The sequence below is a fragment of the Xiphophorus couchianus genome, chromosome 2 (genome assembly GCF_001444195.1).
Source record: "Xiphophorus couchianus chromosome 2, X_couchianus-1.0, whole genome shotgun sequence".
Lineage (NCBI taxonomy): Eukaryota > Metazoa > Chordata > Actinopteri > Cyprinodontiformes > Poeciliidae > Xiphophorus > Xiphophorus couchianus.
In genome coordinates, this window is record NC_040229.1 from 22,015,659 (window position 1) to 22,031,889 (window position 16,231).

At 37.0% G+C, this 16,231-nt stretch overlaps 1 protein-coding gene across 2 annotated transcripts in view; it reads right to left on the reverse strand.

Annotated features, from left to right (window-relative positions):
- hydin (HYDIN axonemal central pair apparatus protein) overlaps positions 1-16,231 on the reverse strand; it is a 72,703-nt gene that overhangs the window by 47,318 nt on the left and 9,154 nt on the right. For both annotated transcript variants that reach the window (XM_028027848.1, XM_028027838.1), the window contains exons 8-20: positions 13,255-13,456; positions 12,899-13,091; positions 11,944-12,043; positions 9,675-9,793; positions 7,704-7,927; positions 7,476-7,543; positions 7,139-7,380; positions 6,576-6,676; positions 5,988-6,123; positions 4,597-4,761; positions 4,344-4,496; positions 476-714; positions 91-382 (exon numbers count right to left, since the gene is read on the reverse strand). In XM_028027848.1, coding sequence (XP_027883649.1) covers positions 91-382; positions 476-714; positions 4,344-4,496; positions 4,597-4,761; positions 5,988-6,123; positions 6,576-6,676; positions 7,139-7,380; positions 7,476-7,543; positions 7,704-7,927; positions 9,675-9,793; positions 11,944-12,043; positions 12,899-13,091; positions 13,255-13,456 — 2,234 coding nt within the window. The remainder of the gene's footprint in view (positions 1-90; positions 383-475; positions 715-4,343; positions 4,497-4,596; positions 4,762-5,987; positions 6,124-6,575; positions 6,677-7,138; positions 7,381-7,475; positions 7,544-7,703; positions 7,928-9,674; positions 9,794-11,943; positions 12,044-12,898; positions 13,092-13,254; positions 13,457-16,231) is intronic.

Here is a 16,231-nt window from a genome sequence, read left to right on the forward strand (position 1 = left end):
TATCTAATGCAAGGCACTGTTGTCAGTGTATGAGCACTATGTATGGAATCCAGTGGTGTTATTTATTCACTTTAAATTCTACAAGCACACCTTGGGGGAGTCCGCGGATGCTGTTAGTACCATGTCAACAGAACAGCCCGGAGAAAGGTCCACACAAGCGGGACTGAGGCTGAACACATTTTTTTCTCTGCTGGTGGCTGGCGTAGATTTACGTTTCACAGAATCTCTCTGTCTAGAAGAGCTGATTGGAGGTAACGCTGTTCTACCAGAGAAGTTTATTTGTTGTTTTGGAGAAGCCAGGAAGCCACCAATCTTCCAGAACATCCGGTGATGCCGCAAACCAAGGTTGGTCAGCTTGAATTTGTACTCGTATGGAACAAAGCTTAAAAAACAAAAAAAGAACAAACATGACCTGATGTTCACAGGTACAAAGTTGCACATTTTTAAATCAAAATTTATTTAATTATGTCCCTACTGGAAGTGTGTGCCCAAGTCAAGAGTAGGGCCAAAAGGTTTGTCGCTGACAATAGTTGTCCCAGTGCCTGTGGCTGACAGTGAGACACTGTGTGTTCTGCTGTCCCGTATGGATATTTCCATCTTGTCCGTAAAGTGAAGTGTGTCCTTCAAATTTGCTACTATCTTAAGCTCCAGCTGGCTCTCAGGCGGCACTACTCCTTCACTAGGGTCAACACGCCAATAGGACTGTTCATGGATCTGAAAAAAAAACAGAAACACAATCTGAACATGGTCAAGTGAAGTTCACCATCATCACATCAACATTTGGTATAAGAAATGATAAAGCCTTTTAAAACTAATTAATGTCTATGTGTCAAAATGTCTTCTTAGTAAAAATTTTTATCAGTCTCAAATCAATCAAAAGTTGATTTACAGGGTAAATTACCTTGACTTATATTCAGTGACATCTAACTGTATATAGTATATAGTACTGTATATGAAAAATACTATCTTTGAAACTCAAAAAGTAGATAACTCACATAATTTCTGAATTTGAATGAACTGAACCTTTAAAAAAGATACAGGAAGGAAAGGTTAGGAAGAGAACTAAAAGGAATGAAGTTTTGGACAATCAGCTGCTGCAGCCACATTTGACCTGAAACAATAAACTGGTAAGAAAAATAAAATACATTTTCAGCAAGTGAAGCTTTTACACTTCCAACTCTGACACTGCTGATGAAGAGGATTTCAACAAACACCTGTTTTTTTGACCAAAAAGTTCACCTTGCACTGAAGTTAGAAGTCTCAACGTCTACTGACATTCAATAAATTTTTTAATGTGCCAGCTATTTTCCTTGAGTATAGTGTTTTGTAGCTATTAAGCTTCCTTAGGTTTGTATTTTACTGGTTTTGCTCTGACTTACTGCAATTGTTTGAAGAAAATCGGCTTTCTGAGGGTATCTAATGTTATCTTGCTATCCCAGCTTTTTCAAACACTGAAATGTGATGCATTAAAATAATTCTAACAGGTTAGTCTCCTCCGTCTGTGCTGCATTCATCTTAAAATGTAATCCATGGCTGGAAAGTGTATGTATGTATCAAATAGCTGCATAATCACATCAACTCTCATTGCAGCAGGAGATCCTTGAGGTACAGGGAGTTCAGTGACTCCCTGCCTAACATAAGTAAGATAAAATTCATCATTACTATTCACAGGGTAACTTGCCAATTATGTTACAAAGATGTGGAGGAAGATGACTATGAGTGCATTGTTGAAAACATAAAAAGTGAAATCCCAGTGATCTGTCACACGTTTGTGTCATTTAAAAAACTCTGCAAAACCATCTTAATACTCATTTACAGCTTTCTTCAGAGGCATCTTTCTGAGCTGAATACAGATGAAGATCTAATGTTCATATTCCTTTCAGTCGCATATATATGTATATGCCACTGAAATATATAAGACCAAGCAGTGGTCAGGATCACAATCAATGTTCCATGCTGCATTGGTACTGATGGATGGCTGGAACGTAAACTTTTAATTGAGATTTTGACTAGCTTCTAACAGATGCAGTGAAGCTTGGACACTCTCACTGCCTGTAGGACAACAAAGTAGATTATTGATCAATGGGGACACACTCACACTGCACCTTTCATACTGAAGTGAGTCCTGCACAGAAAATATGCGACATATTACATATAGATGTTTACTTCAAATAAAAATGCTCCACACAACGTACTTAGCCGGTGGGTGACATTGGGAGTCATAGATCAGTTTCCCAATGTTTGTACAATCGAGCAAAGGAGCTTGAGAACTCAGATGGGGAGAAGATCGATACATGGGTGATCACGGTTAAAGGGGTGGGTGGGGTTTGGAGAGGAGAAGGAGCAGGGGGTTGACTCCCCGGAGTGAGGAGGGAAGATGAGAAGAATTTAAATAATCCCATCAAACAAGCCGCATCCCACAGCTTGATTAGCATTGACTGATTGCAGCACAAAGCAGAATTCAAATTTCTGCCGTGTCCACTACAACTATCAAAGATGCTTATACTGTTCTCTGCCAAACACAGAATTTTGTGATCTAAAAGATGAGGTTTCACAACTTCTTCTAGTTAGGAAAAAAGTATAAATCTGTGTATATCCTTAAACTAATATTTCGTTTTATGCATCTTTTGAATAAACGCCCTGACATCAATTATTAAGAAATCTGATTTGCCTGAAATAAAGTCTGGAGTGCAGGACTCCTCAAATTTGCTTTAGATAAAGTTATAATTTGCAAGGATGTTAAAAGGATAAAAACCACTACACTGTACAAATGTACCAGTCAGGAAAAGGAAAAAAACAACACATAATCTTATGTACACCATGGCCGTCATCATCAGTGGTTGGAAACAATATCACAGAACAGTAAAGTTACAAAACCTACATTTGCTATGTCTGGATTAAGTAATTTAAATATAGTAAAACCGTGTGTGATATGCTAAAATGAATCCAAACCTAAATCTTTGCATCACAATTGGAAAATGTATCTATGGGTCAAAAACAACACTGAGCATAATCAAAAGAACACCATACCCACAGTAAAACATAGTGGTAGCAGCATCATGCTATGCGTCAACATAGTTGTTTTTTTATTACATTCATTTTTTGTCAAGGTGAATGACGTTATAAACAGGTCAAAATGCGATTCAGTTTTGACAATAAATCTCCAGGTGTCTGTTAGAAAACAGAAGTTGAAGAGGAATTTTATATTTCAGCATTGCAAAGTGTCCAGGCGCATATCCTTTAACTGAACAAAATATCATAGAATAACCTACCAAAGGCAGAATATCGTGGGCTGTAAAAAAAGATACATCCTCACACTTGTTCAGTTACGCTTTACTCTTTTCAATGCTTGTGGACATGGTCACTAGGTTTAGACATCTTTGGTAATATCCCCACAATCATTCATTATTTTTCATTTGTGTGGCTCCTTGCCTGATTACTGTGTAGTATATAATTCTAGGATAACCATCATCGACTGATGTCTGTGAATGCAGAGGACAAACTCCTTTTAGAACACTGCCTTAGAGGAAAGGACAGGGTCACACCAGGCTTACCAGTGAAATTTCTAATTTGGATGTGTGGACTGTTGAGTCTTTACTGAGGAATGTGCTCAGTTGCAAGTGTGTTTTCAGCCGATATAAGGCAACACTGATAAGGCAATGCAGCAAGAGAAGAGTTTCCAAGAGGCACGGAAAACACTGTATACAAGGCACAGCAGTTCTCACACTGCAGCACAGCACAGTGTTTCCTTTAAACTGCATAAGCATGACACACTGTTTAGAGTTTGAATTCTTTAACATACCAGGATCAAACACAGTTTACTAAAAATGGAAGCAGTTTCACCACGAGTGAAAGTTAAACTGTCATCTTTAAACTGCAGATGATGACAGATGGCCTTACAGATGACATTTCTCATTAGATCGCTGTGAATTTATACTCGGCTAGTAAATTTCATCTATTCTGAATTCACAAAATGTCTCCATCTGACTTTTCACATAAAGCGTTTCAATCTGGGAAGAACGACTGTGAAAATGGATCTAATTATTTGTAGTGCTTCAAGATTCAAACTAATTTACTCCTTAATCAGATCTAATTAGACTGAAATTAATTAATCAGAGGAGAGGCAATAAATTGATAAACATTTTCTATAAAACCATCAGTAAGATTTCTGGATGGCAGATGTAGCAAAAAGAAGAAAAAGAATGGACCTGCACCTAAAGACTAAAATCCTAATTTTTTATTGATACCTTATTGCGCTTAAGTTATACAAAGTGTGATTCCCCCCTTTTTTTTCTTACTCCACCAATGCATGCTGTGAAAGATTAATTTGTAGATGGCTGTACCAAACTGATGTTGAAGTGAGCAGGAATGGGAGTTTGATTGAGAAGTTGCAGTGTTCGAGTAACATCCGTCAGGACAGGAATGCTGCCGAACTTCAGCTGTGAGATGGGAACATAAACAATGGGTCCTTGTCCAACACATGACAGAAGGACCTCCTGGAACAGAACAGTAAACAGGAAATTTTGAGAATTAATTTATTTGCCACAAAGTACTGAACCTGCAGCAACCCTGACATTTCCATTGAAACTCACTGACCAGAGGCTGCTGAAGGCTGCCAAACACAGCTATATGTAGAGAGTTCTGGATTCTTCCTAAAGTGCGAGCCACGATGGACACAGGAATCTCCTTTGAGCTACCAGCCAAAAGAACTCCTCTGGGCATAGAGCTGCCAAAAAGTACTGGTGTACTTCCCTCTACCTCCTAAAAATGCAGAATGGAAGGTGTTACTTTTTTAATAAAGGGACACAGAGTCATGGAACACATGAAAACCTTGAAGAATTCATTTGACTAAAAGACGAATGGAAGATTCTTCTAGTAGGTTAAAGCTGTTAGTAACTTGTTTAAGTGTTAGGACTTTTTATGTTATGTTTTGGTAGGCAGCATTAAAGGTGCAGTATGCAACTTTTATGAAGTTAAAACTGTCACCATGTTGTGACAGTATGCTATGAGACTGATAATCTGTGAAAAAAAAAAATCTCCTCCACCTCCTCGCTGAGCTATTATAACCATCTGAAGAAAAGCACCACTCCCGACCAAAAACAACCAGTCAGAGCCAGGAGGAAGGTCTTAACACTGTGACTCAACCTCATTTAGTCGCTGCTAAATGTGCTATTGGCAGAGAAACAACTTGTCGTTACAGAACAAAACATTTATCTGCAATCATTAGTGGCTATGCTAACAACAGTTACTTGCAAATACTATTGTGAAACACATTCACAACAGTATTTGCCAGGGGGGATAAGCTGTACCAATATGAGTGAGCAAAGAGGTAGAGAGGATTAATGGCACCACACAAGATTGTGATTGACACTGCTAAGTCTCATCTCTGGGCTCTGGTTGTTTGTTTCCAGTTAGCACTGGGAGCATTGGGAGAAAGCAGAGGAGCTTGATTTTTTTCCCACAGATTGTCTGTCTCATATCATACTGTCACAGCATGGTGACGGCTTCAATAAATATGTAAAAAAAATAGTATTTTCTATAAAAGTTACATACTGCAGCTTTAATGTAAGAAAGAGAAGGAACATTATTCAGTGACTCTCACCAAAGTCTAATGGTGTCTGTAAACGCTGAGAAGCTAACAGAACAGCGCCCATGTCTCATTCCTAACAAACCTTTGAGAGGAAGTTATGAGTTAATTTGGAATTTGTGTAATATCTAAATAGTGGGCTTTGATGAGATGTCACTCAAGCTGTAGCACCAGAAACAGTGAGATTCAACAGAGCAATCTTTCTTTTTATTTCACCCCAGTCATATAATTGTCTCCGTGTTACTTATGTCAAAATAGCAATCAGTCAGAGACAGCTGAAAAGACCTGGCATGTCAACCATCTTACTAAATGCAATATTCTGCACATTGCGGCCATTTTGTTGCAATTTGCATAACAATAAAGCCTGGTTCTAATACCAATAACTTGGTTTAACGGTCACCTGCTCTAGGACACCATAACAAGCAGGAAGATTGCTGGAGTTGATCAGCCGCAATTTCCTTTCATAGGAAAGATCTAGGTAACATCTTTGGAAGTCCAAAATTGGAGGTTCAACCTCAATCCCAGGCACAACACACCTGTAAAAACAGAAAACATGAAGAATAAAAATGAAGAAAAAAGAGGAAAAGAGGTATGATTCTTCTGTGATCAGGACAATATTTGTTCTCCCAATTACCAAAACCAAAATTTTAAAATAATTGATAACATTTTCTCTGAAAATGGTCTGAAATCAGATCTCTGTTTATTCTCTTTATTGTTAGAGCAATATTAGTCAACAAAAAACAGCAACATCACCTTGTTTTAGCCTAATTAAACTATTTTTGTTGTCAAAAAACAATGCCTATAAAAACTACTCTCCCCCTTGGATTCTAGCCTTGATTTAAAGTACAATCAGGGAATGGATACAAAAAGATCTAAAGGACTGAGTGAGCATTGCTTGTGATAAAGTTAAATGCAACAGAGTAATAGAAAAAGTGAACAATTTTATTTATTTAAGAATTTTCTGGTGTCAGCAGTGAGTGTGTCGAACCTGGCATTGAGAGGCAAAATCATGATTTCCTCTCCGACATCTTCAACATCTACTGCTAGCGCCAGTTCATATTTCTTCACTGTGTTCGAGCACAGAGTAACCTAATCACACATTTGAAACATGCAAGAAAAAAGAAAATGTTTATAGAGATGTTAATTTTCTTTTATTTTACATCAACACAGAGGGAAATCCTTTGACCCCACAAAATGTGTACAAATTAGTACCACTTCCTGAAAACATCTACAAAGACTGGGAAATATTACTTTTATCCTCGATAATTTAAATTAGATGAATTAAGTTTAAATTCATCAGTTTAAAATAATTGGAATACGGCTTCTGAAATACTAGAAACTATTACAATTGCGCTATGTTTACGTAATACGATAAAACATGGGTTTTACACAAGAGACATCTTTGGAACAGTACATAATCTACATGTGACATTTACTTTTAAGAAAATTAAAAGGAAAGTTAAAAGACATTATCAATTTAATTCGGTGCCTACTAAGTTAGAAATTAGACCAGCCAAATGTCAAACTGTTGCAGTGTCATTACGACGGTACCTTGATGCTGACATTAGACATGGCATCCACAGTGCCAGTTGCTGGACTGACAGTAAACTCCACTGGTCGAAGACAACGGTCCCAAGTTGGATGTCCTTGCCAACTCTTTGGGGATAAATCAGACACCTGTTTGGCACTGCTAATGCTATTAGGCCCTAATCCGTCCCCAATGACATGTAAAGCAAAAGTCATTGGAACAAATGATGTGTTGAAAAGGGTACATGTCTGTGTTGCTGGAAAACCTATAGAAAGAAATATTTTATAAAATATGGAAGAGAACATTAGTAGAGTGAATGAAACTAGGTTGATTGATGTTCTGATCTTCAAGGTGACTTACCAAAAGCTACGTCGCCAAAATTTAGTTCATACACATTAAAGTGGAACGTGGGGCCAATTACACAACCCCTGAAGTAAAGACAGGCAGAAAACATGTAAGCAACCTCTAAACTATTTGAAAACATATTCAAAATGGACCACTTGTGTTAAAATATAAACACTTTAACAACCGTAAATACAGATTGTCTCTGTAATTAACTTAGACAGTATGTTAACATGCCATCTTCACCTGAAAGTTATGGTTTGAGATTGAGGCTGTCCTGTGACAGTTAACAGCAAATCCTCAGAAAAGCTTCCCAAGGTCCGACTGTGAAAAGTGATTTCTACAGCCTGGCACATCCCAGCGGGAACAACACCTTCCTTAGGACGGATGGAAAAACACAGGCCAAACTTGGTCTTAGGGCGAGAAAACTTGAAAGGGGCATCAATCAGTCCCTTGTTTGTCATCTGCAGCTAAAAAAAACAACAAAAAAACAATTTTGTCACAAGTCCCATTGCTGAGAAAAATTATGTTTTACATAAAACTTTTGATGGACGTTCCGTAACGCAAGGCTACAAACTCATATGGATGAGTTCAATAGAGTGGAAAAAAGTTAAAACACTTAAATTGGACTGACAACATCGACTTAACTGTCAAAACAGATTCTAAGTGAAATGAGAATACTTTGTAGAGCCACCTTCAATGTAATTAAACCTGCACATTCTTTTATCTATTCCTCTTTGCAAAACAGCTCAGTCAGATTGGATGAGACTTCTGTGAACTGCAAATCTCCAGTCTTACCACACATTTTCAATTTTATTTAGGTCTGAGAAATTCTGACACATACATACGGCGATTGTTAAACTCCGGCTGTATGTTAAGCATTGTCCTGGTTAAAGGTGAACCCAGGCTTTGTCCCTGTATTATGACGTTGGTGGGCCACCAGGCTTTACTTGTTTCCTCACCAGGATAAGTGCGACTTGTTTGTTTAAAAAGAGTTTTTTATTCACCAGTAACAGTGATAGCAAAGATGGGTTTAAAGTGGGTGAATTGCCATAGTGCCCAAACCACCAGACTTAGCAAGTTCTCTGGGGGAAACCCAGTACATTTGCAACCTGTAACAGGATTTTCTTTCAGCAATGGACTTATTCTTTACCTTCTTCTTTAAAGACCAGATTTATGGAGTGCATGTCTAATATATCAGCACATCAACCAGAGTTACAATGTGCCATCTGGCTGCTTTTCACATTAATGTCTTCTTTGCTTGGCCTGTCAGTTTTGGTGCACAATGATGTCTCAGTAGGGTTTGTAGTTCTGCCATATTGCTTCATTTTTCAGATGATGGATTGAACACGACTCTGGAAAATGGCCAAAGCTTGAGATATTGGTTTATAACCCAACATTCGTTAAATTTGTTCACTACTTTATCCCTGACAGGTCGGCTGTGTCTTCACGATGCCGTTTGTTCTCTTCACAGAGCAACTCTATTCATACAGAAATTAAACAACACATCTGGACTTTGATAATAGATTACTTTTGAAAGCAACTGGTTGCACCGGTTTTTCAGTAAGCACTATCAGAGAAAAAGGGGCCAGAATACAAATGTCCAACACACTTTTCAGATTTTTAACTGAACTACTAAACAAGGTCATGGACTTTGGGCTAACCAATTTTGCAAATCCACCATTTTTCTTTCTCAAAACCCTTTTGTAGTCCAACTTCAGGGATACTGCAGCCACAAGTGGATACGTCAAAATTAATTATGCCATCAACCAGCATCAGAAAATCTTCAAAGTGCCTGGCTAAATTAAATTTTTCCAAAAAATTTACCCACATCAGTGGGGAAAGTCGTCTTTGTTTTTGTGAAGCCCTTCAAGGACCAAATGAATGACTGAAATGTGAAAATTGAGGATTTGCAAAAAATGGGGACATTGTGTAAAACATAAATAAACAGAGAATATGATGATTTGCAAATCAACACATTTTTTGGAATGTGTTGCAGGCATCAAAACAAAGATAATACATTTGAACCTTAAATATCTTGTCCTTGTAGTGAAATAAATTGAATATAGCTTGAAAAGGTTTTGTAGATCATCATATTCTGTTTTATTTATGCTTTACGCAACATTAAAAACTTCATTGGAATTGGGATTGTAAAAGCATGACATGTTCACATTAACAGCAACTTTGATGGTTCTAACTTGCTCTTCTAGTTCTTACCTCATAATGATCTTTGTCACCTATGAACACATTTCTTATGTCCATCAGGATATAGTTGAGCTTGAGTTTTGGTCCCAGGCCTTCACCTTTGATCCGAAGGGGTAATGGTGATTGCTTGCCTAAACAGAGACAGTAGGACGTTGACAGTGACAATTCAATTTCTATTTTTTCTGTGTAACAAGTTTAAAAGCTAAAAGTAGTTGGCAATCATTGCTAAAAGTTTGGGCACTGATGCAGATGGTGTGTTTTACAAACTCTGAATTATGTTTGCACTGATGTTGATTTTACTGGGATAATCCAGTCAATTTGCTTAAATTGTTGACTTTAATGACAAAATATATTTAGCATTTTAATGGATTTACCATTTATTTTACCTGTAGTCATTGTATTTTTTCTCAACACGATCAGCTAATTTTATTATTTTTTTATTATATCATTAACATAGATGTAGCTCTAGACGAGCCCAGCTGAAATCACTATAATCAGCAGACAGACTGCTATAGAAGAGGGACCAGACGTAATTTTATTCACTGTCTAATTGTGTTAGCAATGGTTATCTAAAAAATAAAGTGTGAAGTCATCATTACTTTGCATAAAAATGGCCTCACAAGCAGGAAACTGGAGCCTAGAATATTGTAGCTGAATCAATAATTGTCTAGACAATCAAGAACTTCATGTGAAGAGATTCAGTTATGGTGAAGAAAGTTGCAATACACTCAACACTGCCTAGCAAGCACCAGGCCTGGCTAAGGCCTAGAATGACACCATCAACAACAAAAAAGTGAAAGTGTGTCCTACATGCAAAAAGATGAGCCAACATATGGAGGCCACTCTTGTGACAAGAAAGGGGACGAAAACAGCAACGAGACACCAAGGACGAGCTAACAAGTATTCAAGTAGTCAGCTGATGATCTGTGTGTCTGTGCTTGTGAAACTATCCAGATCTTTACCCAGCAGAGAATATGTTGTTAGTTCTCAAATATCAGGTTTCGAAACAAGACAGAATACATAATTCTGAAAATATTCAAACGTAAATCAACATTTACGTTGATTTATGTAATTTGTCTATCAGCCTATCATTGATAGACAAAAGCCTATCAGTGATAGTGATGAGTATAGATGCTTGTTTTGCTTCATTATTTTCTAGGTCACAATGCTTTACAGAGCAAATGTCATATTAGTTGGTCAGATCCTCACTTGCCATGGAAATTTATGGAAATTTGGAATCCGGCTCAAAGGAGACAAAAAAAGGCCACATGCAAAGTTGTCAACTGCTTTTCAGTGCCACTAAGATGATATAATTGTTTAACAAATTGCACTTAAGTTGCTGCTCATACACAGGGAATGAAGTTGGTTTTTCTTGTTTTCATGTTGGGCAGATTTAACATTACTGTATGAAATACAGCTGAAGTAGTGTGGTTGCCCCATGAAGTAAAATAATATGAATAATAACAAGAAGAAGCACGAATAACTCCTTCAATCAAAACATATACACAAATGAGTGAATTGTGTTCTGCTGACTGAGAGAGGGAAGGAAACCTGAAGGACATTCAGTTTACAGCCAAACTTGTAGTTTGCTACCAAGACTCATTTTTGTCTGTCTAACCTTTGTCGACACAGATTCCCAGGGGGGAAAGGGGAATCTTTTATGAGAAAACCAAAGCTATCAATTTACAGAGCAGGAGGGATGTGCGCCGAGCCTCAAGTTGTAAAAACAGCCAGCTTCAAGGTGGTGAAGAACTACCAAACCAAAAGATTCATTGCTAGTTTGAAGATAGCTTTCATCATGAAATAAATTGCATTTACAAATTCCATATATTTACAGAGTAGAATTAACTTTTTAAGAGATTCTATCAACATTTATGACCAAGTACTCAAAATACGTTTAAAAAAAAAAATTCCAAAGTTCTTGATCCTTTCACCATATTTCTAAATATTCTATTTGAATTTATACCAAATATTTCTACATTTCATATTGCTTAAACAAAAACAAATTAGCAAATCTCACTGTTTTCTGTCTTCAGATACCATATTAAGCGAGATGTGATGTCATTCCTACATTCAACTTTCTAGACAAATTTCTGATCAAAACTTCTGCCACGTTTGTTACCTAAATCCTTTGACATACATTCTACTAATATACAAAGATACTACTGACATAAAAAAATACAGAAATATGAACATTTAAAACACTACATGTAAGTAGGTATATTGCAATTTCATTATTCTATTCCAAAACTAGCAAAAAGCTTAAGTCATATCCACTAACCTGTGACATCACAATAAACGGTATGTTGGTAAACTTTAGCCTCCTCTGGCTTGAAGACAATGAGAAAGTTTGCTGTAGTGTTAGGCCAAAGCTCTCCCATCTGAAGGAAAAATTATCGTTAATTTAGTGAAATCATGATGCAGATGTAAAACAGAAAACAGTGATGCCTATTACTGGTCCTGAACTTGACACACCAAGAACTGTGTGTGCGGTGTATGTTTGTGTGTTAGGAGTTTAAAAAAGTGTTTGTGTTCACTACTATTTTTCCCAAATATCTTATCAAAATTTGTGTATTGACTAAACTACACAGTTCACTCTTTTCTCACCAATCTTTCCCAGGCATTCTGTCTACTATCTCTCAAACGTGCTTGAAATACATAAACACACACACTCCTTGACCCTGCTCCCACCACATGCGCCCCCACCGCACACACACACACACACGCACCCCCACACACAGCAACTATGCTACGAAGCTCGAAGATTTTATGTGACAAAGGTCACATAAAATCACAAACTGGGGTTGACAAAGTATACAGGGTTGGCCAACGTTTTGCAAAATCAATAACTACAAACTTCACAAGGCCTTCAGATTAGCTCAAGGACAGTGAAGAGATCTAAATGGGAATGAGCTTCCATGACTAAGCTGATGTATCCAAGTCTAACATCCCCGTGTGCAATAATGCTAAACATGACATTCAACAGTGCTGGACAAGACACTGCTGCACTCTAAAGCACTACAGAAGTGTTCCCTGGAGTGGCAAATCATTCCTCTATCATTGGCAGTCCTACAGACAAGTTGGTTTGGCAGTTGTCTGGAGAATGGTACTTTCCTGACTGTACTGTGTCAACTGTATGGTAACAATATCGTAAGTTGTAAGGTGAAAACAATTAGTGGTTCAATAAAAAAAGAATAAAAGGATAGTATAGTGAAGAAGTGAAAATCCAAACACACCACTGGCTCCAATGTTATGCCGTTGAGTGAAAGTGTAGGAGGGCAGACCTCTGCAGCATGGCTTTTGCTCTCCTGCAGCCTTTGGGACAGCAGCAGGGGGTGATGGATCGCTTTGGGGTCAGACTCACACTGAGTAGGTTGACGTATATTTTCCTCCCTTTTCTCCTCCTCCTGCTGAAGCACAGAGTTCTTCCTGGAGAGTGGACAGAAGGTGAAAAGGAATACAAAGTGTAAGTAAGGTGGGCCAAAGTGGAAAAACTGGCTCATGAGAAGAGCAAAAAGCTGCTGACAGACAGAAAGTGAATGCAGTAAAAAAAGCTTGACTGTGTGCATTTTATGCTTTTTCTAATCCAAACCTGAAAAAGGACAGGTCATCTTTTGCCTGACTTGGCGACACTGTCCAATGGTACTGAAGAGGAATGTCACTGCAGTTGGTGAGTGATACTGTCTGAGAGCTGGTCAGGGAGATATAAGTCTTCTTCAGATTTACAGGCTCAGGTTGAAGACAGATGTTCAGTTCCTCTGAAGTCCCAAACAAACTGATGTGGACATATTCACCTGAGAGAAAGATATAGAAAATAAGCAATCATGTTAAAAGTTTAAGTAGTAAAACCAGTGCTTTTATCTTTTTTAATTGTTTCATTAGCTTGATAAGAGAAGGTGAGATGGAGTGATTTTTACCATATTCACTTTACAAAACAAATAAGATTTTTTAATTTCATTACATGTTTAAAAAAACATGTAATTAAAGGAAATATAAAAATGAATAAATTATAGCAACTTCAACAAAGACCACAATTTTAAGTCATACATAAAAAAAATTGTCTGTTTCAGGTGTATAAGAAGGTGCTTGAGGACAATGTGAGACAACTGTAAAAAAAAATCATTAAAACTGAAGCAGAACTAGACATTGGAACATGACAATGGCTCAAATCTCGCAAAAGACTATATGCAAGAAATCCCTCAGACATCTCACCTCTAAAAGCAACGACCTGCGGAAACTGTTCACCGAATGTGCCGAAGAACGGTATATGGCTACAAGAAGTGTCAAATGAAGGTATATTAACTAAATATGTAAGACTAGCTGCTAAAGGTAGAGTATTATAACATTTATTTGGATAGAATATACTTTTTTGTTGATAGCTGTTGAGTAAACCAAGTTAATTTTTGAGTTTGTTCTTGATTAAAGCAACAACCAGGAAAAAAAGATGCAAAATCAGGTTTTGTATAAGGCCACCAAGAACAAGGAGCCATGTAAATTTAGTAACTCTTTGTTTACATTCAAATCAGAGACAATGCAATTTACGCATGAAGGCAAAATAATTTTCTTTTAGTCCTTGTTTTGGTGTACGTCTCTTGTTCAATTTCCACTAAAATTAAAGTATTCTATTGCAGGTACATCTGAAGATGGTACATGCAGAGTTACACTGTTATTCTGGTAACGACAAAAGCAAAATTCTGATTGAACACATTTGGCTGTGGCCTTTTGCTTCTGTGGTTTCTAATAAGATCAAAAAGGTTTAAGATTTTTGCAAGCAGCTCAGAGATAGTGATTTTTCTCACTGTAACACACTATCTAGTTTTTTAACAGATAAAATCTCTTCGATGTGAGTAACTTCTGAAGCACGTCTAAGATTACTAGATAAATGTCTGCTCAGTTCAGTAGAGAAAGAATTGGATTTGCAAGGTCCAAGACAATCCAGTTTAAATCACATTTAACATCAGAATATTACACGAGATGTATAAAAAACATTCTAAGACAAAAATGTGGGCTTATTCAAAAACATGATTAATTCCTGATTAAACAATATTTTCAAAATGTATGTTTAATCTGACAAGCCTCATTGGAACGCATATTCAAATTTATTGAATTACTGTAGATTTGCATTCATATTATGAACAGTATGGGGAGAATAATCACAAATCAAACATAATTGCCATTCCAACACATATTGAAAAATTGAATTCTATTTTAGCGTGGCCTTTCAAATTCAATATCAGACACAGCTATGTCTTTTTGACCCACCTCAATGAACATAAAAGCCAGTGTTCTGCAGGCAGTCACCACATTCTTTCATTAATGATCTTCATTAATCAAGGGAATTACGTTTTATTTTCCTTGCTGACTTAATTTGCTGATTAAGTCAGCAAATTGTTTGCTGACAATTTGAATCATAAGACCAAAGCAAGAAATACTTTTTTTTAAATCCCAGCTGTAGGTCTAAGCAGCTTCTTTTGTTGCCTTTTTCATAGCATTCATCTATCTAAATGAGCTCCTTTCCACAATTTCATTCAAATGAATCATTTAACATTTTGCTTCTTAAAAGGGAACAGAAAGCTCAGCCATTCTGAGATTTTCTTGAATGTTAATAACTAAAACCACAATTTAAAACAAGTGGACCTAAAGCTCTGATATCTGAGACACCTGGCTGTTTCAGAAAAAAAACATAATAAAAGCCAATGATCAATCAATAAAATTCAAAATCCTTCAAAAAGGGTAAAAGTTTGAATTAGAAAATCTATTAAGGTTTAAAGGTTTGCTCAATAAAGATAAAGAAAAGAATCCAATCCATCTCTTGCTAGGTTTTATAAGGAGTGATAGGTGACTAGAATCTGAAAAAAGTTTTTATTATCGACTTGTAGAGATGCTCTGAAATGAAATAAAATATTTAGAAAGCAAACAGTGAATAAAGTTTTTGTTAGATAAGGAATATTTGATTTAGATAAATGTAGATTAGTAAAATCTGCTTGTAATTAAAAGTAAATACATAAAGAGTGTTCAAGTTTGCTTCTAATTACAACAGACATTTCTATGATGGCATAGAGCCACAGAAAGGCTGGTTTATTTCTACAGGAATGTCTGTAAATTGTTGAGATATCATCAATTGACTAGAAGCAAAAAGAAACCAAAACATATGAGGTGGACGATGAATGATGGAAGGAAATGAGAGGAAGAGAAACAAGAATTGTGGGATACAGAGAGAAAAGCAATTATCTCACAGGACTGTGATGTTATGACAGGAGCTGACAGGCAGGGAGAGCTACAACTTATTGCTCAGCTTTCATCACGATTTCTGTTACCCCATTCTCCTCCTGCTGGCTTTCTTTCCTCATAATTTCTTTGAGAACACAGCAGCAGGGCTCATCAGTTCCCTCAATACATTGATTACTGCAGATGCCGCAGGAGGTTTGTGGGAGAGTACAACTATCCACACATGCTTGATTCTGAACGCCTGTATGTTTTGTTTGTGTACGCTGCTTTTTCTTAAGTTGTTTGCTGTGCTTGCAAACAACCATCAGAGTCCCATCAGTGCTGCAGACCTGTCAAAGTAA